The sequence below is a fragment of the Calonectris borealis genome, chromosome 3, assembly GCF_964195595.1.
Source record: "Calonectris borealis chromosome 3, bCalBor7.hap1.2, whole genome shotgun sequence".
Classification (NCBI taxonomy): Eukaryota; Metazoa; Chordata; class Aves; order Procellariiformes; family Procellariidae; genus Calonectris; species Calonectris borealis.
In genome coordinates, this window is record NC_134314.1 from 126,992,113 (window position 1) to 127,020,039 (window position 27,927).

General features: G+C 40.8%; 1 protein-coding gene and 1 long non-coding RNA gene across 4 annotated transcripts in view; both read left to right on the top strand.

Annotated features, from left to right (window-relative positions):
* Positions 1–296: 296 nt before the first annotated feature.
* LOC142081173 (uncharacterized) lies at positions 297–10,748 on the top strand. Of its 2 annotated transcripts, XR_012673267.1 has the most exons (5): positions 297–362; positions 6,998–7,060; positions 8,139–8,327; positions 9,679–9,758; positions 10,381–10,748. It is a non-coding gene; the product is annotated as an uncharacterized LOC142081173 (long non-coding RNA). The 2 variants fall into 2 exon arrangements; XR_012673266.1 differs by lacking the exon at positions 10,381–10,748 and having other exon boundaries at positions 9,679–10,254.
* A 6,474-nt stretch (positions 10,749–17,222) lies between these two features.
* The window catches only part of RTN4 (reticulon 4), a 47,440-nt gene continuing 36,735 nt past the window's right edge, over positions 17,223–27,927 (top strand). The window contains exon 1 of one of the 2 annotated variants that reach the window (XM_075147814.1): positions 17,223–17,824. In XM_075147814.1, coding sequence (XP_075003915.1) covers positions 17,362–17,824 — 463 coding nt within the window. In that variant the 5' untranslated portion in view covers positions 17,223–17,361. The remainder of the gene's footprint in view (positions 17,825–27,927) is intronic. The other variant, XM_075147811.1, reaches the window with a different exon arrangement.

Sequence of the window (27,927 nt, forward strand, 5' to 3'; positions counted from 1 at the left end):
AGTCTAGTTGTGATCAAGCAAATTTCTACTGAGGTTACAGTCATACCAGCTAATTTCAGACATGTCAGCCATTGACCCAATTTTTGACATAATGGGGATACTTGGAGGAGTAGATTTTGGTCTTTCTATGGATGCATGGGAACATTCAAATATATTCTGCCATTGGCCGAAAATCTTGGGCCAAATCTTCCGTGTTAGTTAAATATATCTGGATGAAGTTATAAAGTCAAATTAGTACTTTACACTACTGAATAAGTTTCACCTACAGAGTAATTGAAATGTGTTTGGTTGCCTAGGATTTCCTGCTACAACATCTGTCGTACCGAAATCTGTCCTGATACAGAGAAAAACTACTGATTCAGGTAAGAACACTGATTTTTTTCCTTGAACCATTGAAGTGTAGGCATTCAGAGACATGCATCAAGTCTTGTAATTCGTATTTTCTAACTGTGCTATATAGTGTAAAGGGCTTCAGAAGCATCTTTCTGTGCCAGGATGGAGTTCACTTTGCATGCCTTGCTTTATTAAATGCGAGAAGCGCACCAGCACTAGAAATGCCTGACTGATAAGCTGATGCACTTTTTATCTACTTGGAGCCTGACTGACATCTTTGAACACTGTTGTATCTAAACAGCTTGAATATGTGACCTCATTCCTTAAATACCATCACTTGAACAGCTCTTGTTGCTAAAATAAAAGCAGTGTTGATTCTCTGTTATGAAAACTCCCACAGACCCTCTGACAAGCACAAACTAAACCACACCTTCTTCTAGTATGATAAAAATGATTACTTATTTGTAGCAATTACAGTGTACCTGTAGCAGCAATTACAGTGAAGGCATCGCTTGCGGCTTTTATCACATTCACTTTATGTTAACCTGTGACTGTCACAGAAAGCTCTGGCACGTGGAATAAGACTAGGAAACAGACCTCAAGGAAAATGATCCCAGAAAGGTAAAGTGGCTGAATAATTTTGTTTTCTTACACTGACAAGTAGTTTGTTAACGACTCCCTAAACTGAGGGAAGATTGGAACTGAGGCAAACTTTCCAGTACGATGAAAAGAGGCCAGGATCAGCTTTCTCATTTTATGCTGTCTTTTAATGCTCTGAAGTAAGCCTTCTGCGGTGCAGGCCTGTGTCAGTACTGCGTTAAGTATAACCAGGATTTTAAAAACACAAGCTATGCCCTCCATTCAAACACAACTATGTGTTTCTCTGGAAACAATGTTTGTAAGTTTTTTCCCAAGAGGTGATATTTGGAAAAGCTGAACTTCTACTGAGAAGCTGAAGTATGGACTGGTTAAAAAGAAGCTTCAAATTTTTATCTGTGAAAACCATTTTTGTGAGAGGACTGATGTGCAAATTCCCTGCAAAGTAAATAAAAAAGAAAAAAGAATTCTTATTTTAGTGAACATATTTATTGACTATCGTTTGAACAGTCTTTTCAGTTAGTTTGAGTCTGGTGCTTAAAATAGTATTTTGAAATGCGATTGTGACTACATATTTGCATGCAATTGTTTTGCAGATGCATTTAGACTATAGGTGCAAACTGTGTTACTTGTTATGTTTTGTTACTATTGGCAGTATTGAGGCAAGTACCATAAAGGCCGAAGGGGGCACAAAGGATATTCAGGTAACTACCCCATCTTTAACACAATCTAGACCTCTCCCTCCAAAAGCTGTCTATAAATTGTTTTAAATTGTGTTTTATTTTCAGAATATAACCTACTTTTCTTAAAGTAAAAACTTTTTTAATATTAATCCTGCTCTTAGGTCCGGTCTAGCAAATACTTCGCTACTAAGCACAGTTTTGGATACTAGATAGGGCAGGTTGTGACTATGAAGAGGAACACACATGTAAGAGCACAGCAGAATATTGTATTGGTAGACAAGCCAATGAGAATGTTTACAGTTTTATTTATGGATGTGAGGGTCAAAAGAATTAGGAATTGGTGGTGTCCTTGAATTACGTATTGCATACAACCATGATTTACTTATTGAAAGTGCTACTGGATTGAAGTAAACGTAGATTACGTGGATTGATTTAAACTAAAGAGAGCTCACTATTTTTCATCTTTTCATCCAGTAATATGAACTGCCATCAGGATCAGTGTATGCTTGTTGCCTGTTTCTTAAAACTTAGTATGATTTTGTTAAGGGAAGAGTGTGACTGAGAGTGACAACTTTAATTTGTATTTTAATTTATAACAACCAGATACAGCATTTACATGAAGGACTTCAGTGCATCTTTGGATGCCAAACCTGCATTTTGGGGAAAAAAAAAGGCCAAAAAAAAAGGAATACAATCTCTGTAACTTTGGTGATTACAGTAGGTTGGACATTTCTGCAGGAGAAAGATAGTAGACGCAGTCAAGTTGCTAGTTAGCTGGCACATTCGTATACCTGCTGCTGCGACAGAGAGGACTCGGGCGAGCCTGTTTGGCACGCAGGAAGGTGAGGGAATTGCTGCCTTGGAGAAAGCACTTGGGTCGAGATTCCACAAGGCTTTAAAGGTCAAGAGGAAACACCTTGAGGCCAATATTGAATGTGGCTGGCAACCAGGGTAACTAAGCCACTAAGGGAGTTATGTGCTTACTCTGTCAGCTGCCAACAAAACTCCTGCCAACATCTTTTTGTAGTAGATGAAGTCTATTAATTCTGCATGCATACACATCAGCAGAAAGGGTCTAACATTACGCTGATCTAAATGGAACAAAACAGAGACATGAAGAAGGACAGTTGCATCCGAAAGAGGCAAGGAAGTGTATTGGCAATATTCCCAAAAAGAAAGGAGAAACATTTCACTCCCATGAAGGCACACTGGTTGTGCGCTGGACCAGAGATTCCTAGGGTTGAGAAAGAGCAGTATGAGACGTTGTAAAAGAAATGCAGAGTTTAAATTGTATCTAGATAACATGGACATTTTCTCTGTTCATATTGCATTAATTTGCAGACTTCTTAATGCTCTGCATACAGAGGAGTCAGGTGCACTGACAACGCACAGAACTGGCAGATGGAATAGTGGTAATGATTTTTAATTACATCTTTGTGATACTTGGCATATGAATGAAATTTAAGCTTCCTGATGATTTTATTAGATCCATAAGTGAAAAATTTACAGATTGAAGGAAAGAACTGAAAATAGTGCTGTAAGGAGATCCATAATGAGTGATTTAATGAAGTGGTTAAATCCACTGTAGAACACAAACTGTTTTTAATTGGAAACATTGGACAGTTTAATCTTTCTATCAAATGTTCAGAGGAAATCAAATACCCCGTTGTATAAAAAGCAGCTGGGACACAGGGAGAATGGCACTTATATCAGCGCTCTGTAAGAGGTCAATGACAATTTTAATTGATGCTATTTCAGTTCTTGTGATATGGTGGTAACTAGAATAGAAATATCTGAACTGCTTGTTCTTAGAAATATGTGGACTTTATTCAGGAGAATCTTCAGCTTAGAATCAAGTACAAAGATCAGATGAAATCTGCAGATACAAGAAAATGGGTGCAGTTAAAGATCAATTTATGGGTACAACCCATTCCATTAATTTCTGAAAAATATAGCGAGCGGCAACATTCACTTAGTTTCAAAGACACAGTTAATAGTTGATAAGTTAATCCAGATATCATTAAAAATGCATGTTGCACAAAAACTAATATACAGTTCTAAAAAAAGATTATAAATGACAATTGCTTTTAAAAATTATTTTCTTGATTTTTTAGACTTTGCAGAGCCCTTTTGTGGCTTGTTCTTTGTCAGCCTGAGATCACAGCATGGTCCTACTAAATCCGTCTCTTGATTTCTTTGGTGTCAGTGTTGCATACCATCCCAAACAGAAACTGTATTACTAAAGTAGTGGGCTCAAGCTTGAACAATAGCAGTATTCCCAGTTTGGTTTTGCTTTTTTCAAATATAAAGAGGAAGATTGCTGTAGGGCATTAGAGACAATAACAGGAAACAGAATGTAACTAATTTGGAGGTAGAGTATTTCTAAAGTTTATCTGTGAAAAGACCTACTGTCATTCATCTAAAAAAAAAAAAAGAAAAAATTCTAGCTTTTGGTCTTTGCTATGGGCTGAAAGCTTGTAGTAGGGTATTGGGAAGTATTTTTTAGCTTGTGGTATATGGGCATGTGAAGAGTGGATGATCTTTTGACCTCTCTGGACTAAACACCGGGAGGGTGCACTTTGGGAGTCAGACAGTCCCATCTGCTTCCATGTTTCTGTGATGTATGGTGAATTTAATATCAGACTTTACCTTGGCAAGTTATTCTTCTGCACAGAGATATCTTCTGATACTATGCTTTTCATGTAGCCCATGTTTAACTTAGTTAATTTTGAACCTCTTAAGCCCAGCTGTAGCAAGCCAGATTCTCAGCTAACAATAATTCCCAACAGCGTGTTGATTTCAGTGAAGCAGCTTGAACCTACACAAGCTGAGGATCTCTTTGCGTAAGAAGGTTGGATTTGCTTTTAGTGACAATTCTCTTAAATACGTAACATGAACTTTCTAGACTAATCTTTACCCAGGTTGGTAAAAATTAAGGATCACTTCAGTTTTCCCAGAAGCAGATATACATTTGCATGATTTCACACATTTCTGCAGTTATCTTTTGAAAATAGTATAGTCTACCAATGTCATTAACATGTAAAGCTGCGACAAAGTGCTGTGGTATTCTTAGAATGAGGTTGTGCTCCTTACACTGCAGAGCTGTGTAGAAGAAAAGCTCCCTCTGGAGAAACAAGGTGGAGATGATTTCTGCAGGGCTGCTGCTGCTCAGAAAGTGGTCCATAATCCACAGTTCTCCAACTGATGCAGCAGGGTTTCGGAACTGTTCTTGTGGTACTTCAAACCCTCATGAGCACTGATGATTATATTAATATTGGTAACTTTATGTTGGGACAACACCAACTTCTTTTTAAGCGTCCTTTTTTCCCCTGCTAGCTGTGGTTCATGTTGCTTTCCCAAACTCTTGTCAGTTCAGCTCACTTGTGTTTTTCACTTCATCAGACCCGCCTCTGGGTTTGAAGTGGCTATACTGGCATCATACTTACTTCAGCTGAAGAAGTGATGAGTTAAATAGCTGCATCTCTTGAACTGCTCATTTCCAAGTTTGAATACCTTTTGATTTTTTTCTCCAGCTCTATTGTGCTTTCTAGGTTTTAGGTGGAATCCTTCTAAAATGCTTTAATCACATTAAAGGTTTAATCATAGTAACGGTTTTGCTTATTATTATTATTATACATGCAAATGTCTTTTCAGCTTTTATTTGTGGGTGGTTTTTTTTGCTTAATAGTCATTTGGGGATGAATTCTTAGTCTACAGGAAGTTTAATCCGAATGGTATTCATAAATGCAGAGACTCAAATTTGTTATTATTCATTAAATGAATGCATGGTTGTTTCAGAATATTGTCTAACTTAGGGTAACACCTTCCTATTTTAATATCTTTATAAAATTAGAACAAGCAGAATGGAAGGTCAGGCTGTAACAACTGCCACTTGATTTATCTTGCACCAGATTTTAGTCCTCTTGCCTTCAGATACCTATGAACAACTGCATTTTACTGTAGTAACACATGCACATGCCTGAGAGAAAAACTGGTCCTTAGAAAAAAGTTTTGAATGAGAAGGGAGAGTTGAGAATAATATAGGCTTAAATGTATATATAAAATAACAGAACTGAGTCAAACTATAAATACATTCAGTGCAGCAAGGTAACCTGAAATTACATTTTTCACTGTTTCTCTGCCTCATCTATTGTTGTGCTAGAAAAGGGGATTTCTTGCCCTTTCCTTTTTTTCTTCATTTTTTACATTTTCTGTATATTGGGCTCATGATTCATTTCACTCTTTTTCTCCTAACCCTCTCATGTCTGGCCACAGGCCACTTTCAAAAACTTAGGGATACAGGTTCCATTTTGTTCTGCCTATTGTCTTTCCTCTCCAGCTGCTGCTGACTGACACTGCTTGGCTTGTCCTCCCATCCAGGCTGCAAAGCACCGGCAGCTCGCTCAGCTGTCATTCACAGTTTCTGTGCACAAATTCCCACCCTTCTCATTTGCCATTTCAATCTCTTCCCCACATAACAATCGCTGACAAGCCCCAAAACTCCCGGCTTCAGTATTGCGTTGCTCTTCCTGAGAAAATGACTTCATTCAGACACATGGACAGGAACAGCCAGTCGTTCTTCATGCTTGCTATATTAGATGGCCATTATTTTTGGAAGAGTACCACACAGCTTACGGCAGTGTCAGAGTTTCTGTGTAGCAGCACTGAGAACACAAATACCCAACATTATCTCTTGCAGTAATCTTGCGGGTTCCTTATCCAAGTATTGCCAAACCCCAGGCCCGCCTATCTTGTCAAATCCCATGTGACGTTGCCCCAGGTGATAGGGCTACAAACATTTCATACACATATCCCATACATCTGTGTGTTGCCAATACTCAGAAAAGATTTTAAAACAAATCAGTCATGTGCTGACATGAAGCAGAATAAATAGAAATTAAATTGTTCTGTATATTGTGCCATTAACTTCATGGGCATAATGATTCTTCTGAACTTTCAAAGCGTGGGTTACCAGCACCTGGTTCAGCAGTGCTTCCAGCTGACGTGTTTGGCCTGTCTGCAGAGTTGTGAGAAATCTGCTTGAAAAAGAAAAAAAAAAAGCCCACCCTGGCAGGGGGTATTTATAATATCTATGTATCATACAGCGGCTGTGGTCAGGATTGTGGCTTCGTTGTGTTACGCTCTGTAAATAGAAGATTATGTAGTCTTTGCCTTAGAAGCTTACAAGTGAAGGGAACTCACAGAAGTGTGTGCAATTAGCTATAATATAATATATAACGCCTGTATATGCTAGCTGTTATATTCTGATCTGCTTATATATCTAAATTTAGTATTATGGGATGCTATTCTTTGCTCACCGAAGATCATTTTTTTATCCTTTTTTTTTCCTCAATGCATGTATATATTTCCTTGCTTGCTTCTAGATCTGTCTTTCAAATCCAAGCAAATCCAAAACATCTGCAAGAGGAATCAACTAACCAATAATGGTAGGTAGCAAACTGACTGCTCTTTTTCCACTGACCTCTTTGGTTTGTTGTTACCTCATTTTTCCAAAACACCCCCAGGCAACATGTCTTTCATCCACCTGTTGTATTGTGTCTTGTGAACTGTGTGTAGGAGGAATCGACTTCTTAACATGCCAGTACATTGCATAATGCAGTGAGCCTTGGTACTTGCCTGGGAAGCCTAGGCACTCCATAGGGTGAACAGGAACCCAATTAAACAAAGCCACACAGCCGGTCAGGCCAGAGACAGTATATTTTGCTTTTTTGGTTCACATTTTGCATGTGCCTTTATAAATATATAATATGCGTAAATACTTAGGCTGAAGGGATACCCATAATCTGAACTGAAATTTCTAAGCAGAGAAGAAGACAAAATCCCTAACATAGTGTGTCTAAAAATTACATATTGGTAGGAACGCAATAAAAATTTAAATGTCATTCAGCTGCCATAAAATGATCTAAAATTGAACCAATGTATCATATACTATGTATTTATATGGGGCACCTGATTTTATTGTAAAGCAGTTCAAATAGCACTTGCTATTTCTGCAAAGTATGGGAGATGATATCCTGTACTATTTTTAGGAATAATATGTTTTATCTTTATTTGGCTGCAGTTAGATGGATGCTATATGAAGAAGTAAGAATTAACCAGTCCTGGGCTGTTTTAGTCTGAGGGAACTAAAATTAATAGTTTTAGATTGTGCCAGTTGCCAGTGCTGACCTTTCTATTCTGTGGGTCAGCAGCTGGAGGTCTAGTCCATTTTAGCATCCCTTTTTGTCTGCTCCCAGCTATCTTTCCTCTTATACCACAGTGGGATACATAAATTACTTTTACAAGTTCAGCATCCTGGGGCAGCCATAGAAATGGATGTTGGAAAAATAAAAAAAAAAGTGCCTAAGATCAGGGCAGAGAGGCTGAGTCTACAGAGGTAGTAACCATCACCCCCTTCGCAGAAAAGCCGGGATAGAAGTTTTGATGAAGTATTACATTTAGTTAATATAAAATGCATATACATCTTGGTGTCTTACAACCTTTCTTTCTGTTATATTCTTGAAGAAAAATAAAGGATACTTCGCTTCAGAGAAAGAGTTCAGTACAACTATTGAACATCTGTACAAACTTCAAGGTATAAAAGGGGCTAAACCAGGTCAGATGAGCAGCAACATGATGACAGCGATGATCTGGTGAGGCGATTTGTCTAAAAGTAGACGGAATTTGAGGATTCCTCTGAGACAAGAGTAGCAGGTAAGTATGGCATTTGCATAAGTGCTGAAAAGAGACCGCATGAGTGATCAGAGGTACATCTCACGATCACATCAGTTACATGAGCATGCCAAAGTGTGAAGAAACTGCCTGTATTTGGTGTGTGATCACACAGCTATTGAGCAGAATAGAGCCATTCTTAGATTTAACTAATAGGAACACGGAGGCCGTCTTCTCACCATCGAAAGAATTTATTTGAAATGGCAATCAATAGGCCTGTTGTTTTAATTTCATTCTTTTTTACTAGGATACTTACAAAACAGAAATACAATGTGCTGAAAGAATAAATAAAATTGACGTGAATTCAGTGGCAGCCTATGAGTATGCACATATTTATATGCCTTATTAACTTGTTCCTCCTCTAGATTATAGTCTAGGTAAAAGAAATTACTAGTGGTGTAGTGTCAAAAAGCTGCTTGTCATCACTCAGTGAGGTTGGCTTTACAGCAGGCCACACAGTTGAAGCGTTATATGATTTTATTCTTTTTGCAGCAGTCTTTTGAAACTGATCTGCCAGGTGACATTTTGAAAAAAAAAAGAAATTTTAAGGAAGTAATTATTCTCATGAAAAATCTGAGTGAACCAGGAATAGGCAAAAATAAAAATCACAAGCAAAGAGAAATGGAGAATGAAATAAGTTTCTGAGGGTAGACACCGCCTGCCATCTTAGTTCATCTGTATTAGCTTCAGGAAGGTTGTAATGTGCTCCATTGGAGAGATCTGTTCAACATTACAATGGCACAATGCAAAACTTACAAGAACTCTGTTGAATCAATTTAGTTGGATAAAGCTTAAAGACTGCTACTTCTAAATTCTGATTTTATTTTCTAAAGCTTGAAGTCGGTAAGATTTGGATGAGAAACAAATAACATATAGCTAGCTACCTCTAAAGCCAAACAGATTTTTTTTTTCAATTTACCCAGGCATTTCGGCCCAGGATATGGTCAAGTTATAATTCTTTCCAGGCTCATACATTAAAACTTGCATTGTTTAGCAACCTGATTCTAACTGATGGAATAAACAGTTAATCTTAGCTAATAGCCTGTGCTGAAGTAGTAATTTGAGCAGATGTTACATGGTATTCAAGTAGTTACTTTTTACTGAAGTATGTTAGTTTTTCACAAGTTACGATGAGAAGAGTAAAAACTATATTTGCACTGAAAAAAATGCATTTGAAAACAGATTAGAGTAAGTGATACCTGCCAAACATCATGCCTTAGAAAATCTGAAAACCCTCGATTTTCTTTGGGCAATAAAGTAGCCATATGTAACTTCTTTTTCATGTGCTGCTTTTTCAAGATCTTTTCCTTTTTGTTTCTGCTCCTTTTCACAGGATGTATCAGAGAGAATTCAGCCTACAAGATTTATCTCCCCTTTTTTTCCTGTCCTTGCCGAAACTGTGGCTGCATCTAGGTAGCTTTCACCACGGTTCCACTGGCATGACTCACATAAAATACGTCCCTATCTGCAACAGTCAGAAACTAGTTCCAAAGCCAGTAAAGCTAGCAAATTCAGATTTCTGATAGCTTCAGGTCTTACATTGTTTACATCTCTATCCTGGAATACCTTCAGTTGTTCTCACATCTCTTTTATCCTCCTTTTTTGTTTTGCCATCTGGGTAAAAGACAGACATGCTTGTAAAAATCACTTACTAGCTGATGGCTCCCAAATGGAATGGGTAACAACCAAGTTCTCCCGGCTCCCTCTCCACAGGAGAGTTCATCAGCATTCTGTAATTTAGCCAGCTCCTGATTTTTACAAAACTAGCAGGAATTTAATATCCTTAAATCTTCTGCCATAGTTAACTGAAATTGTCCAAAGTGTTAAAAAGCTGGAGTGTTTTATGTGGGGAAAGGTGATGGAGATAAAGGGCTTCAGTGTATGATCAGCTTGATGTGATACTGAGAAAGCAGGGTAGTCATGTTGAAAATTTTTTTAGCCGTCCTATCTTTGTCTGACCCAGATAAAAGGAAGAGCTCCCTAAATACTTGTAAGAAAGAAGCAGCAGCCACAGTCTTGGTGGTGTCTTCCACAGCTGCCATACATTCTGTCTTTGGAAGTCAAAAATGCACTGCGACCCCAAAACACCACCATAACTCAAGTGAAGACTCCAGCTGCTGCAGTTTGATAAAAGCAGTTACAAGGCACAAGTTATTAAGCAGTGAGCAAAGTGCTAGAAGACGGTGGGCTGGTACCTTTCAAATATGAGCCATTTAAAATCAGTACTGTTGCTTCCAGTGTAAACTTTGCTTGCATATTCAAGTTTTATAGTCAGAGTAGCAATGCCATCAACCTTCTCTACAGTAGTGATGAAAATGTTGCTACTATCAATCTGTTTACTCCTTGGGCACATTTGGCAGCCAAGGGAATAACCCTGACTGTTGGTTACCAGGCTGTTTCTTTCCCAAGTGGGTAAATATCAATGCATAAAAAGAGCAAAAATTGATTTCTAATTTAAATTATATGCACTTTTCCTTTAAAAAAGGCAAACCAATTTAAATTCCAAATTATTATAACTTTTATGAATTCCTAGGTTTTAAAAAAGTTATTAGAATAATGTAGATAAAATACCGTGATTTCAGATACTTCATTCTTGCTGTTGGAGTTGTAAATTCTAGTCACCAAGCTAGTAGCGTCGCTAGCTCCACATCTGGAATCAGAACGGTGGAGCTGCCATATCAGCCCTTGCCACCTGCATCTTCCCCTGAATATGCAGGGAACATATTTCCCTCAATTGGTTTGTTCAGCTAATTCAGCTCAGTCACTTGTACATTCCAAGTTAAGAAATCAGAGGTTGAGCACCCCTGATTTAGAGAGAGGTCAGATACTCTGAGCCTGGAACATGCCATCCAAATTCTTTTTCTGCTCTAAAACTACTCTTGTAAAACTATTATGCCCGTCTTCTAATTTGCGATGTAGTAAGTACATCCTCGTTTCTTCACTCCTTGGGAATTGAACGTCACAAATATGTCAGTACTGGGCATCAGTGGACTTTCTTCCCTCCGTTGAACCCCCAGACACACAGGGAACAAACATTGCTGGTTCATTACTTTGATTAGAGTGTGTGAGAAGTTCACATAAAACAGAGCAGAACTATAACAAAACCGTAAAAAAAAGCTAAGTATTAAGGCCGAAAAGTTTGTATTTAGACATGTCCATGGGTGTAGATTTAGGGATGCTGAGATCTAAACTTGATACTGATTTTAAGCATTCATGTTTAAATGAAAAGCAGGAGGGGAGAACATGAATTAGAAAAAATAATTATGATATTAACTTGATCTGTTTGCAAGAGGAATTAATAGAAAATGGATTTTTTGTGTCTAGGTCCAATGAAGCTGGTAGTCCTTATGTTCCTCAGGAGTGTAAAGTATTATGGCCAAACTGGTAAGTGAATAATTTAATTGTATTTCTTAAAAATGTGAGGGGCTGAACAGTAGCAATATTAAACCTAAAGTGGGGAATGAATTACCTGTATTTTGAAAAATTTTCACCATTCATTCTGATTCCTTAGAAAATTTTAGGAATGCTAACAGAGAGTCTCAGAAGACTTCACATTCTTGTATGTTTAAATTTTCTACAGTGACCTGATGAACTTAGAAAACGGTATTAAAAATCGTTTAGTGTAAATCATTCTGCCACATTCCCCTGGCTTTGTTTTCCTAATACACTGTTATTAACATGTGAATGGACACATTTGATTCAATTTTGTTACTAATATATTGCATCATTGTAATAATGAAAGGTAAGTCTGTATTTTCACTTAAGGACTTTTCTGATTGCCTAAATGCTCCCTCAGAGTGTCCAACCCTCAGTCCCCTGACTGGGCAGAGAGGAAAGGACTTCACGGAAAATACTTAGTTTAAATCCACACTATCTGCTTGTTGGGGACTTGTTAGTCCTACAAGTTAAGCAGCCTTTGGTGGGTATTTAGATAGGAAGTTATCCAGGAACATGGAAGTGCTACAGGAAATGTTTGAGGTTTTTACACAGAAGTCTCGTCTCTCTTCAGTGTAAACAACATCGTCTTTGGGTGTGGAAGGACCCCACTGCTTAGGGTCCTAAACGTCTGTAAGATGTAAAATTGGTATCTTAACTGTGCATTGTCTTTTAAGACCTAATGGTTCTTTGCAAGGGAAGTAGTCACACCAAAATCCAATTAACAGTGGATTCCTGTGCAGTTTTAGTGATGTGAATTCCTCACGTCATAGTCTCTTTTGCTGCAGAGCATTGTGTATTATCAGTTGTTGCTTTGATTCACTTCAAATGCTGGTATATTTGAATGGTGAGCAAGTATATTCTTGTTCACTGTTGTAACATCATTTTTAATGTTATGCATCAGCTTTGGTTACTTTGAATGAAAGCTTAAACAGACCAAGTTGTGGCCTAGAAAGAAATTACCTGGATGTAGGAATTTAAAGCTCAGCTAATGGCAACTTTGCACTCGTGGCAGTTGGTGTAATCTAGAGCTGTCCTTAAAACCACTCTCATTTATGCAGATAGACTGGCTCAGCAGCCGGCTGGCTGGCTAGAAGAAGTTTAAGGAATGTTTTGTGACAGATCTGAATCAGAATACTGTATCTTGACATGGTTATTAGGACATTTACTGTAGAAATGGACTGTTTTGATTTATCAAGATCAGATGCTGGGGGGATAAAAAAAAAGGTGGAAGAATTGGCTCCCTCTAAGTCGGCCTGTGGGATGTTAGAAACAATTCCAGAATAGGAATTGCCTGGAACACTAAAGAACATAAAAGGTTTAAAAAGCTACTGTCAAGAAAATGTTAATTATCGCAGAGGACCAGGCTGAAAGGCAGGCTCTACAGAAGATTCTGATAAAGCTGAACCTGACTTAGTTACCGTCAAGAGACGGTAATCCCTCTGTACTATTGCTTTAACACTTTTCCCTCCATGTGCTGCATTTGTATTAATAAACTAAGCAGTGATTTTGGCACAGTATCCCACCACTGATCTTGAAAAGAAGTACAGTAGGTGTTCAAATGAAGACAAACCTGCGAGGTAAATATGCTTGATGCCCAAGGCACTGCAGCACAGGCATAATCTGAAAACAAAAGAATTGCAGAGTTTTATCCTTCCGGAGATAAAGACATGATGCCTAAAACCTGGAGGATTGTACTTTGAGCTTAGAAGGAGGGACAGAAATCCAACCGTCCCTGCAATTATAACTCCATCTTTTTAAATTGCTATCTGAGACCAAGTGTTTTTTTCTGTTTGATCTTGCTGTGAAGTGATAATACTGCATTTGTCCCATCACAATTATTTTCCTAGTCTACGATATGCTGTGATATTATATTACTTCTGTGTGAGATCAGGCAGAAGGTCACAGTGGACAGAAAAAAATCCAACCAGTACCTAGCCATTGTCAGCACTGCTGTGGAAATTCAGAAACACACCAACTGGTGTTTCTCTGTCACGTGCTGAATGCTTTTCTTCCTAAGTTCGCTATATAAAAACACCTCATGAAAACTAAGTTTGTAAATTAACTTGCTGAATGTCTGCAAAGTACTCCTAGTTGTTGACAATCTTCATACAAGAATTATAAGATATTTTTCTAAAGAGCTAAAAGAAAGGGTGTTTTGCAGTATAGTTTCAGTACTGGAGAGCTGTATTTTCCTCTCGCTTGTTCATTTGACTTGCTCAGGCTATCTGGAACTCCCTTCCTGTTTCCCTCCAAGACCTTTAGTCACTTCCTTTCTCTAAATAAAAACCCCTTTCATTTGTCTTTAACTGATGATGGATTCTCTTTCAAGCATTCTGATAAAATCAGCTGAATTATATATAGATTTTTCCTACTTGTAGATGACCAAAAATCACTGCAGTTATATATGTTAAAATTAGTTTCAGTGCTGTGTCTGTCTGTACTCAGAATTTTACAAATTTTTAAAAGTACCTTGTTGCCTTAGGGTATATTTTAATGGAATGTTAAAATTCCATTTTCTTGTTTAACCAAGAGATGCGAAAAATAGATTGGCTGGTGAAATCATGAAGATTTTATTCAATCAAAGTATTTTTATTTGCTATACAAAAAGTGCAGCTTTACAATACAAAAACTAAAGTCTATTTACTTTCCTGGTATGTAATAAATGAGGACACAGAAAAGCTGAATTTTTCTTTTAGTAAAACATTTCAGGCCCAGTCATCTACTGTGAATGGGGTAAAATGCCACTGAAGATTACAGACCTCTATTCATCGATAAGGTCATTAAATCTGGCCTGGTCTTTTCTTAGATAAAAGCCATCACCAGATTGTTACTCATTTCTTAGTGCAATTTAGTATTTTAAGCTTCTTCAAAGAGTAAAAATGTTCTGAGAATTTACGTTACCCAGAACTAGTGCTCTCCCCCATGTACGTTCTCCAGATTGACTAGCTGGTAGGAAAAGAGAGGAAGTATAGTTAAGATTTCCTTTGCATGCACGTACACTGTGGCAGCTGGTGTGAGACATCGGGTAGACATAGCAATCGATAAGTAAAAAGAAGACTTGAAGGTATCAGTTTATATCTTAAATCATGAACCAAATTAATTACTGGCTCGGTGGAGTGGAAGTGCTGGTACTGGAGCTACAGCAGAGATCTAGGGCTGTGATTTTCCGTGTCAGGACCCACCGTTTCTACCAGATCAAAAATACCATTCAGGGATAATTGACATCTAGGTGAAGTTCAAGGTTGATATCTAAGCTGACTGAGTTGAACGTTGGGTTACACTCTGTTCTAAGTAGTGTAATATAAATTTCAGTAAGGATGATGGGAGCCACTGGGCCTGTTCTGTCTTTATTTATGCATATGTAGTCCACTGGCTGTAACAGAGATGTAACTGTAAAACTAGGAATAGAATTTAGCCAGAACTTCCATGTTTTATATTTAACAATCCATGGAATTTTATCCATCCACCCCGCTGCCACTGTAACATCCCTTACATCACTGTAAAAAGGGCTTACTTGAAAATATACACGGATGATTTGTCAATAGAAGATACAAAATCTTAGGGGAAAAGAATGAAGTCTAAAGACCTCGCAGGTTGTTAAGTGCTTATTCACCTGCTGTGAAATTTTTATCTCCATCGGGATAACAGCATTGTCTTCACTGTATTTATAAAAATACTTTTTACATTCCTTCTAGTATTTTCTGGTAGAGATAGGGAATATTGATGTCTTTATACATTCTTGAAAAAAATCTCATCTGGAACTTCCTGTGCCCAAACTGAGACTGGATCGGGTGCAAGGAAAGGCTGCTTGGAGGAGCAAGGGAGAGGGTGACAGCGCAGCTTCTCTACCTTTAGCTTAAGAAAGCAAGGGCTGGACAAAGTGTATTCTTTTAAGCAGGTTATAAATTAAAATTCAGAGGAAAGAACAATTTAAATTAAAGGGAAAAGAGGAAAAGGATGTACATTGGCCTTGAGCAAATTAAGACTGGAAGGTAGAAGAAGGTCTCTAGTTACTTAGAAAATGAGTTATTTTAGAATAGCCTTCCCAATACTAATAGCAGCAACAACCCCCCACACACTCAAATATTTGGGTTCAAACAGTTCATGCAAAGAATATGATATGTTTTTCTGAGACAAGAGAGGACTTGCTGCTGGGACCCCTTGTAGTCCCTCCATGCGTATGTTGCCATCCTGTTTTTCAGAAATTGGCTGAATGCTGGAGATCTAACCCCAGTTACATGCTAGAGACTCTTCCCTCTGCAGAATGAAATGTAGCTGCCCCCTCACCGCCTCCACACATTCAGATACGCTAAACAGACCCACTCGGGAACTTCTTCTGATGCCAGGGCGTCAGTCATTCTGCTTAATGGGACCGCTCACCTGGAGATGCATCTTGGCATACGCTGCATCCTACATGGCAGAACGGAAGCACCAGGAGAGTTGTTCTTCCTCTTCCTTAAGTTCTTGTGTCTCACTGAACTTGCGGTTCGCTTGCTCTGAACGTTTCCATGAACTAATCTCTTTATACAGGCACATGTGGGAGAATAAATCATCTGTGGGTTAAAAATCCATAGTAATGTTGGAATAGTATTAAATATAGAATTATAGGTCTTTTTGGTCTTACTGTGGTAGCTGTGTGGGTGGAAATTGCATCCCAAGATACGCCATTTTAGTTAAATTGTTACCCTAAGGGCTTTGGCCAATGTTCCATCTCTGAGCAGAAAGCAAGGGATCACACCAGAGACTAACATAGAGAGATATGCCAATTTTTGCTTTGTGAACAAGCTGCCATTTTTTCCTGCACGAATTGCATAATGCAAATTCAAATTTTAAAGAGATGGTTCTATCTGTTCAGCTGGCTGACTTAAACGAGTGGTTAAACAAGTTTGTCTCTTCTGAAAGGGTCTGCTCTCTCTTTTTTTCAGACGCAGTAAGTTTTTTGCATCATGTTTCGGTTAAAATTTCCATTCCCCTCGGAGGAAGGCGCTGACGGGCTCCGCTCCCCACCCCAGGGGTGATGTTCCTGCCCGCGCCCAGCTGCGCGAAGCTCGAGGAGAAGGTGCGGGATCGGGAAGCAGCCTCACCCCTCCCCGGCCCCGCAGTGCGGAGCCGCCCGCGGTGCCTCGGGACCCTTCAGCCGCATCCACGGGCGGGGCGCAGGTGGCCGTGGCCCCAGCCCCAGCCCCGGCCCTGGCCCTGGCCCTGGCCGTCCGCGGCCGCCCCCGCCCCACCCCGCATTCTCCGCGCTGAACTTTACCCGACTTCTCCATCCCCGCTTCGCCATCCCTCGCGCCCCGCCCCCGCGCTGCATATTCATGAGGCGGCCGCACCCAGCGCCGCGCCTCATTGGCCGTCTCGTGCCCCTTCCCGCTCCTACTGGCCGTCGCCGCCGTCGCTCAGCGCCGCGGCGGGCGGTGCGGGCGGCCGCGCCCCACCGCCTCCCCCAGCGGTGACTCAACAGGGCGTGGAGCCTGGGTCCCGCAGCGGCGGCGGCAGCGCAGCCCGCGCCCTCCCCCCGCAGCCGGCAGAGGCACAGCCCCAGCGCCGCGCACTCATTGTTCCGCCAGCTCCAGGCACCATGGACGAGCTGGACCAGTTGCCCCTGGTCTCCTCCTCCTCCTCCGGGCCAGCGCGGCCGCAGCAGCCCCAGTTCAACTACCAGTTCGTGCTCGACGACGAGAAGGAGGAGGAGGAAGAGGAGGAGGAAGAGGAGGACGAGGACGAAGACTTCGACGAGCAGCTGGAGGTGATGGAGAGGAAGCCCGTCGCGGCTCCCGCCCCCGCCGCAGCCCTGCAGGAGCGGCCGCCGCAGCTGCTGGACCTCGGCGGCCCCGCCGAGCCGCCCCGCCCCGCCGCTCCGGAGCCACCGCAGCCCGACTGGAGCCCCCCGGGAGCCGTCTCCTCCTCCTCCTCCTCCGCCACCACGCCGTCCCCCGCGCAGGAGCAGCCCTCGGCCCCCGCTCGGCCCGCTCAGCCCCAGCCGCCCAAGCCCGAGCCCGCCGCCGCCCCCCGGAGAAGAGGGTCCTCCTCCGGCTCGGCGGGTGAGTGCCTCCGCCCCGGGGCCGGGGAGGGCGGTGGCCGGGCGGGGGGCAGCGGTCCTGGCAGCCGCCCGAATGGCCCCGGTTCTGGCTTCCCGCTGCCCCACCGGGAGGCTCCCTTTGTCTGCCGGCCCTCGGCCGCCTCCTGCGGCATCGCTCCCTCCCCTCAGCCGCGCCGGGGCGCGGCCCCGCTCCCTGAGGCCCCGCCGCAGCTCATGCGGGAAAAAGGGCTCCCCCTCCCCCTTTTTTTTTTTATCATTATTATTATTTTTTTAATTTCCCCTCTTTCCCTTCTCCCCTCTCTGCTACGCTAATGGCGGGAGGGGGGAAGCGCCGCCTCGCGCACGGGCCGCCCGGGGACGAGGCCGCCGCCTGGCAACGGCCGCGTCGCGGAGGGGGGTGCGGGGGGCAGAGCCTGAGGTAACGGCCGCGGCCGCCCGTCTGGGGCTGCGCCGCCCGTGCGGGTCCGGCCGGTTCTTCCCCCGGCGTGGCTGCTGCTTGCCCGTCCCCTCGCCGCGTTGTCCCGGGCACGGTTCACCCGCGGGGCGGCTCGAGGCAGCGGCCTGCGGGGCTGGGCGTGGGGGGCGGCGGGCAGCCGCTGCGGCCGTGGGAGCGTGGGGGAGGAGGGAAACACAGATGCTTTTAATCTTACTCATTTTAAACAAATCGCCTGGCTGGGAGGGGCGGGGGAGAGGAATGGAGGAGCAGCGCTACCTCCCATCCTAAGCCTGCCTGACGGGGGCAGGGAGCCGGGGGAAAGGTGAGGGGATGGGCGGCTCCGCGGGCCTGGCAAAGCGTGCAGCCTCTGGGGGGAAGCGCCGCTCTCCGGCTTCAGACAATGAATCTTCAACCCCACCAGGGCGCATAAACTAGTGAAGTACGCACGGAGGCACAAAAGGCGAAGAGGCTGCTGTAGGTGTGGCAGTACTGGGAGGAAAACGTCAACCTGGCGTCCTGCGTGTGCCTCCTGGATGGCTGCAGCTAGCCATAGCTGTGGTCTGGGGCTTGTCCAAGGGGGTCAGCCCTTAATGTTGGGGTACCCCGACTTCAGAACTGCTGTAGCGGAGGGCGTGCCGCCCCCTGAACGATTGCCAGTGCTGCCGGAGAGCCAAATCCCTGCTTGCAAGGTCTAATCCAGGAGCTGACCCGGCATGACTAATGTGTTGCATGCGGATTGCTATTGTGCCTTGGCTCTGCCTTTGCTTGGTTCAAAATACAGGAGCTAACTTGAGGTCATTAAAACGGTGAAAATGAACAAATCAAAGTGCCTTATTATCATGATGGTGCATTCTTGTCTTCATTGCTGTTGTCACATTGGTACATTGTATATGCTTTCAAGATGCAGGATTTCAGTAATAATTTGATGTCATGGTATGAGTGACCATGATGCTCAAGACTTAATCAAAAAAAGCATTTGGAACAATAACAAAAAAAGGCCTGTTAAACCTGAATTTAATTTCGTTGGGGGTGAGTTTCACAATGCGTTTTATTTGCATATGTCGCAGGACTTTATGGTTAGTTGTGCTGTTGTCTTTCATGAAGCCTACTTTTTTTTTTGCTCTTCTGGTAGCTCTCTGTGTAGCAATACACCGAGGAGATTTTTTTTTTTTTTTTATTTCTACCATTTGGAGGACAGATGATGCAACAGATTTAAGATGAGGCATCCTATATGACGGGTGAACAGTAATTTTTCTAGGCAAGTTGTTTGAGTGGAACCGAGGAGGGTTTGAACAGAACAGAATGGAAGGAACCAAATCTTGCTGTTGCGTTGAAAAGTAGGGATGAAAGTGTGATTTCCAGAGCTGATTTGTTTTTCTACTCCCTGACCCCTGAAGGATAAGGCAAGGAGCACAGTAATTCCTGAAATATATCTTCTCTATTAGAGTAGAGGAGACCTAACTATGTGAGAACGGGGTAGTGTAGCTGAGAAGGGGTGTCAAAGACCTAATTGGAGGGGATGGAATTTATCAGTGATGATGAGTTTAGAGCTCTGAAGTGAGGACCAGCGTCTCTGGGAGGCCTGTTTTCCAAAGACAAGGTGTTGTAACACACAATACTCATCTAATGATGGGTTGGAATATTATAGGCTATGTTTTAAGAACTTGAAACTACTAGATGAGAACAAATTGTTTTGATAAAAGCATTGTCTAGCTATGTCATAAATACTTTGGTCCTCTCAGATGCAGGAGTACTTAGTTTTGAGCATGTTAAGTATCCATTTAAACATCAAGCATTTTTTAGTTTTGCATCTAGCAGTTGGTGTTAAAACTACCTCAAAATATTTAACTTGGCTTCAAATTAGTTCACTTTCAGTCTTGCGGTGAACTTGACAAAATCAGATTGATGCCCGCAACTTGTGGCAGGGTGACTATGGCACGGATAGCCATGTGTCTGGGGTGGTTCCCTCTCTTCTGGAGGGTTACTTCGTTTACTTTCAGGTCTGTTGTATGAGCTTAAGGTATAAGCGAAGAATTGCAGTTCACAATCTAGGAAGTTTGAAAATATTCTATTCTCTTCATATTTAAAATCTAAGGCTTTGATTTAGTGAGGATTTGAGGCAAATAACTTTGAAATTCTATTTCCAAGAGAAGGAGAAAGTAGCATTGCCTGTAGCAAGTATGCGAAGAACAGCAGGGATTCTTTTATCTGCAACAATAGGCCATGGTGCTGCTTTTTGTCAGTATAACGATAGAGAAAATGGATGGACTACTGGATGGCTCATTAGAATGTATTATTTATATATTGGGATGTGTTTTAAAAAGTAAATCTTTGTAATTACTATTAGTTACATACTTAGGAGTATTCAGTGTCATTGTTATAAGAAGCTGTGACATAATTATATGTAATGGAAGTCTCTGGCTGTGTGTCAGCAGCCTACCTTATTAAGAGCTAATATATTTGGTGGAGAAGAAAAAAAAGCAAGAGGACTGCAGTAAAACTTATGCTCTCCTGGACACTTTCTTTTTTTGCTACTCACTGTTATGTAGGTAGCAAAAATTACAATTCTTCTTGAGATATTACTACTTAAATCTTTTGATTACCTAAATTTATGTACAGTGCAAAGAAAAGTAAATTTGAGGTAGTCATACATGGTAAAAGTAATGCATTTTGGTTTTGATTTTGGTTTTTTTTTTTTTTTTGCTAGCTGCCCAAAGTAAAATTAACCAGTAAACTATGACGAGAAGATACCGCTTTCCACCTTTAAACCCTAGATCCTAGCAGCACGTACTGCTGCTTGTAAAGGCAGTATATATCACTTTCCTGGAAGAGACTATCGTGATTTTAAGTTAAACCATGCACTTAGGAGAAACCCGTATAGTAAACCCACCAGACTGGCCACAGACCAGCATTCAAAGCGAATAAAGATGTCTCCTTGTGTGTCAGTTGCCTGCAACTCGGCCACGGTTCAATACGTATGCAAATGTTGTGAAGGGCCAGTTTATTAATTAGTCTTGTTTTTTCCATTTAGTTTTATAGGACTTGGGTTTAGCTCGTCAACGTTGAGGGGAGGTTTCAGGAACAGTTTGCTTATGTGCAGATGGTGTCAAGCAGAGGTCAGCAGGGATGTCCCAAGCTGTACCAGGAGCACACAAACTGTTCTGTATTAGAGTTCACCCTCGCCAAGCTGACCCCAGCTGCCGTAGATGGTGATTAAATGGAGTTGTCTCTATACCTGCTTCTGCTTGCTCTATAGAATGTACCTTTTATCCTGTGGTGGGGATATGGAGATCCTGTAATTTGCATTTTTTACAAATTCTGAAGCAGCATATACGCTCCTCAGATTTTTTTCTGTGTTGCTGAGTTTTCTCGTGTGCTGCTATGTATGCATAGACTCATACAGAGGAGTTGTGTGGATTTTAAGGACGGAATGCAGTATGACTTGGAAAAAATATAGCTGTCCTTGAATACTACCACTGGTGACTTTCATTTGCGCTCTTCAGTAATTAAAATATGTTCCTGCTGATCTTCAGTGTTTCTTTGAGGTGCAAGACCCTTTCTCCTCCCACCCTCCCAAATGTAGTCAGTAAAGCTGTAAGGGAGGTGGTAATAACCTAGGTATATCAAAGGTAGAATGTGATTTTTTTTTTGTTTTTCCTATTACACAGTTTCCATTATAGTGACGTACAGGGAGGAGGGTAGGCAGCAATTTGACTGGTATAGTAAAGCTATTATCTTCATTTTTGTATTTTGTGTTCCCATCTAGGCGAGTTCAGCAAAGGGATCATTTTATTTATTTGGTTTTATTTGTCATGTGCATGTGCAATGTCTAGCATGGTGGGGCCTGCTTCTGTAATTCAGCTGGTACAAGAGTTTCTAAAGCCAGACAGCTATTTCTTCTGTGCAAGGATAGTCCTGCCAAGTTTGATAGTATATTTGCTTCGTGTGTGTATCCTTTGACTTGCTTTCCAGGGTAAAACCACAGGGCTTCCACCTACCGTATAATGATGTAGCCCTCAGGGAAGTTTAGAATTGCATTGGAAGTTTTCCCCTTGGAGATGAAATCCTACAAACCACAAGTTAGGACACGGTGAAGAGCTACTGGTTGTTTGCCCTTTTTTCCTTTCCTCCCTATCTGTACTTAAGGAAGTTTGCAGCATGTCTACCGGTGAGGACTATCTTGTTCACCCTGTTGCATCACCACTGGTGAGCATGGAACCTCTTTCTTATCTTGTAGATAAATGCTAACAACAGCACTTGTTTAAGAGGACAACATTTAAGCCTCCCAGTCAATGGTTTTCTCCTGCTGACTGGTACAAAGTTGATAGGAAAGCATCGAGTCCTTTTGTAACAGCTGATCTACAGATGGGTTAGAAATGAGTGGTCATTGGAATATAAAGGCCTAAGGTCAAGAGACTCAAACTTCTGCAACTCACAAGGAGAGAAATAAGCTGTGGTTGTTGGCAATTGGCATGGTGAAAAGACAATCTTAAAGTAGATAACGTGATTGGAAAAATACGATTTCTAAGTGGCTTGTCGATGCATCTTGTGTTATTTCTGTAATTTGCGATGCATTTTTCTAGTATAACTTTCTGGTTGGTGTCCTGTGAGGATGTTTTCACGTTTCCTTCCTCCTCCTCCAGTGTCCAGGATGGGGAGAATGAGGATTTTGGAGAGCACTCGGCTCTGGGAGCCTGGCTACTTGGTAGAAGGCATATAGGCATCATTATTCTAACCCTGGAGACCAATTTTCCCATGCTGTTAGAATCCTGTGGGGGCTTTGCTGCTTGCCACCTGATTTTGAGGGAGGTTAGTGGCTTTGACTGCCGTTGTCAATGTCCATTTTGCCACACCCAGCTGCTTGGTGGCTGTCATCGGATTAGTCTGGCCTTTGTGTGCTGGGAAGGCATTAGACTATCAAAGGGCAGTTAACCTACAACTTGAGGCATGCCTTGGTGTTGCTTGAGTTATGTTTCTTTGTTTTCTGTTAATATTTTGAATGAAATAAGCCTTTTTTTGAGCTGGCGTGTTACTATAGTAACTATGAAACTCGGATACAAGAATTAGCAATGCATAGTTCAATCTGAAAATGTCCTTCGGGTTCTAGCTATTTTGTAAGCAAGGAAATAGTTCTTGGTCTTTTGCTGGCTAGAAAATGTAAAGCAACATGTAGCTTACAGATAAATTGTCCTGAGATATTCAGAAACACTTATGCATGAAGTAGGAGGAAAATTGTGTAACCATCAAGCTGCATTAGAAACGAGAGAAGAAAGCTATTATTACCAAGGAAAAAATAGTGAACTGTGAGACCTATTCTAAGTAGAACAGTCGAGTATGTTTTTGTGTGGTTTTCTTGTTTTATGATCTAAAATAGAAATTACTCCTGTTATGCATTGAAAACACTGCATAATATTTTCTAGTTTTTAAGACTGGTTTTAGGGCAGCACAGTACAGCTAGCACTGACATCACTGGACTACAGTCGGATGACATATGTTTGGTGGATAGCTTTTTAAATTGGTATTTCCATCAATAAGAACTGTTACAATAGCAATAAAATAATGGGCTTATTAATATTAACAAAGTCTGAGACAATCAAATTATCTCAGTAGAATGCTTTTATCTTTCAAATGGAAATAATCAATCTGCTGCTAACTGTAGCTTTCAAAATATGAAGATTTTAAGTTAGAGATGTTTTTAAATTACTGCTCTTCCCCATGGTTTTTAATGGGTTTGCTTCCATTTATTCCTTTCTGATGTATAAAAAAAGAATACTTTTATGTTTTTTTCCCCCCTCATGTAGAAGCATTAGGAATACCAGTTTGACCCTCCCTGGTTTTGCTGGAAGGCTTGCTTTGTGTCTTAGGAATGTACTGTGAACAACTACTTGCAGCTTTTTAATGAACGGGGCAATCATGTCATCAACTTCATCGGCTGGGAAGAATATGTTAATTAAGGTGCCTTTAAATAAGACACAAGACTGAGATAAATATAAACGTTTCTGTTGCCAATTAAAAACGTTCTCAGTCTATTAGATGCTGTTGGTCTAATGTCAAAATCCTACTGCTTACCCAGTCGTTGCTGGTTTGTGAGGGTTTTTCTTGACAGCTGCTCTTCCCTCTTTTCTCACAGAAGATAAAATTCTTTAATGCCTGTCCATCGCTGTCCTTTGTGTGTGGTAAGGAAATGAATGCCAAGTAAAACAGATGAAAGAGCGTATGCAAGGCCTTCAGAAGCAGCTTGTAGCTGCAGAACTGAAAGGAAAAGGAACAAGCAAGATCTGGAGGAAATAGAAAGATGTATGTGGTAGTGGTGGAAGAAAGATTGCTTCTTTCTTGGTTTTCAGCCAGGTCTTCAAGTGTTCACGCCTTCAGCTTGAGAAATGCAATTCAAAGGGCAAAGGGATGAATTTCCACTGTTTTAAACCCAAGTTTTCTTTAAAAGATCACGTGGTTAGGTAAGAAAATCAGTTTTCCCGTGTGAGTTGTGTCTAAGTGCCAAAAAACCAAAGTGGACAGCTAAAACCCGTATTGACCAAAATCTGTTGCAACCCAGGAAGTGCAGTGCTGCTTGATACCTGATCATCTTTGTTGAAGAGGAGGACATCAGGACAGTGCATGTCATCTTCACACTGCTTTATTCATTTCATTAAAAGATATTCTGACACAAATGCCGATGGCTGTAATGAATCCTCTAATGAATGTCCATGTTATTTTTCCCTCTTTTGAGATGAAGGTATCTTATGCATCAATTTGTTTTTATTTTACAGACTACAAGCTCTTATGTCAGAGGCTTGTCATGCAAGGTAATGTGTTGGGAATAGATGCTAAAAGAAATCAGTAGCATCTCTTCTCCATTCTTTAAAGATTAATTTAGCTAATAAATATATTATTCTGCAATGATAAAGTTGCTAATCTAAATACTGCTTAATCTGTTTAATTGTGGGGAAAGCAGGGAAAAATTCCATCTGTACAAATCGGTGAAAGGGAATCTTATGATTGGTATAATCTCCAAAATTAAATTGGATAATGTCTGCATAATGATAGGATTTGCATGGCTCTTTAGACCTTCTGCCTTTGAATAAGTTCTGTTGTAATTATTGTATTTTTCTGCTTTGTGGCACTGCCAGAACCCAATTTTCTGTTTGTTACTTCAACATGTGGTTAAAGAGTCTGGGTCTTAAGGAAGAGTTACTTAGTTTTTAGAGGAATTATCTAGTATTTTTTTGGATACAAATATTGCCAAAGACTGAATACTTATCTTTAAAGCCACGTGTAGCTGGACACATGTGTTTGCAATTGGCTAGATTGTTTCCTTCTGCTTCTTTCTTTTTAATTAAACATATTAAAATAATTTAAATCGGTGAATATAAATACTGGATCTGTGAATGTTCATATCTGAAATCATTCTAGATTCATTCTAAGCTTTGCTGTTAAATATTTTTGTGATTTAGATACTAAATAATAGTTGTGATTGTGAAGTGGGTATTTCAAGCCATCAGAGATGGGCTGTGAATGGTCAAAGTTAATTATTGTGGCCACCTGACTTTAAAGGGAGGTATTTACCTACCACCTGATGCTAACTCTGTAAGAAGGCAGAATTTCTGTGATTAAGTCAGTTGATACACTTGGGGGAGAAGGCACAGGCCTTCAGGGCACAGTTAATATATGTGACGCTTTTTGTTGTGTGTCACTTACTTATCTGTGAGCTTAGTTTATGGTCAGAAGCCAAATAGTTTATCTTCATTCTTCAGAGGGTTTAACTTTCCCCATGGTGAGCCACTGTGGATTGCTGGTCCGTGACAGGTATGTGTGTCCTGTTCCTGAGAATTCCTTGCTCTCTTGTTATGCTTGGTATAAGAATATGAAAAGTTTCTTTGGAGCTGACCTATGTGACTTTTTTCTTTTTTTTTTTTTGTTTACTTTTAATAACAAAATATGCCAGATAAAATTCTCTCCCTGCTCTGAAGAGATATAGTGACACTAATATTGCTGAGGGACTTCTAATACGAAGTGGCATTATAGAACCATCTTCTGAAATGCTGCTTGGATCCTGTCCATAGTGTTTGATCAAAATGTTTGGTTGCAAGAGTGAGGTGAGGCTGGCAGTTATGTGTCTGAAGTATTTAATGGCCTTTTAAAAACACCCCATGTAGTGGGTACTTATTTTGGCAATCTGGGAATTGTAATGGAAAGAATTGTAATAGAGCCAGGATTAACTTATCTTCCTTGTCCATCTGTTCTTGCTTTGGTTGGCAGTTGGGTATTGCAGGGGAGTGGTACTGTCTCTCTTGCTTTTCACTCTATAGCTGATCAAAAGAAGATGAAATGACATATACTGTATCTCTGTCATTGTATGCTTTACAGTATCTGCATTGCTGAGCAACTCGCCTCAAATGTAGTTTTTCCAAAAGAGGAAAAGTTGCTGCAAGTTGGACCATGTAAAGATGATATTGAAAAAAAAAACTTGCTTAAACCAGTTTGGTTATAGATTTCTGCTTAGACAATAAGAAGACACTTGCTTCCTACTGGAGACTTGTGTTTCCATAAACAGAATATTTAAAGCAGCAAGCATTGTTCAAAATGCTTGTTTTGAACTTGTTTTCTGTATCTATTTCAAATAACATGAAATATCTCCTGTGTAGTATAATGCAACTCGCTCTGCAAGTGAAGCATGATACCTCTTTGCAGTAATTTCCATGAAGACCTGAGATGACCTACAGCTGCCCTTGTTAATAATCAACAGTCTTGGATCCTTTTGTGATCCCAGCTCTGATACCCTCAAGATGTTAAAAATGGAGCTCCTGTTTTCACTTAAATCTTCGGCAATTTCCATCTTCTGTAGTAGCTTGTATACTTTCCTCAAAGATTTCCAAGTAGTTTACAGTCTGAGTTTCCTAAACGGGAAACTTCTCTTTATAAACTTACATGTATAACTAAAGAGCCAAATGAGGAAACCTAATTACTTGCTGTGGCTCTGCAGCCTGATCTAATGATGTGAGAAGATGCTATTAATAGTTAATGTTCTTTATCTTAATGGCTTAAATATTTGGTGAAATACCATGTTTAGAACAATTGCATCATAACAGGAGATGATTTAAATGGAGTTTTTGTGGAGGCAGCTGCTTTTCTCAGGAAATTCTTGTGAAGTTGTGTGCCCTTGTTTACTCTGCAGTAGGAAATTAGGCATCCAAGAACTTGGCTCTCCTTGAAATAATTTAACTTTTAAATGGCCAGGTATGTTGTCTTTGACACTTTATGCCAAGAGGTAACAATTTACTGATAATAATTTGACATCAACACACCTAGGAGGAGGAAAAAAACCCAACAAACCCAAAATAAAAAAAAAAAAACAACACAAATAAAAAAACCCCAAAAACCTAAAAACATGGCAGTTCCTCCCTATGATTATGAGGGTACTGCATTGCCCTGCAAAAGCCTTGAGGTTTTTATAGTTCTTGAATCTGTAAAAGAGTAAAACTTCATGGTAGTACTACATGCGTGTGTTTTGCTTAGATAATGGTTTGAGATCAGAAATGCTGCTTGGGGCAGTCTTCACTGTGGACAAATTAACAACTCGGTGCATTGAAGAAGCAGACAATTTCTCTTTCGTATCATAGAATGGTTTGGGTTGGATGGGACCTTAAAGATCATCTCGTTCCAACCCCCCT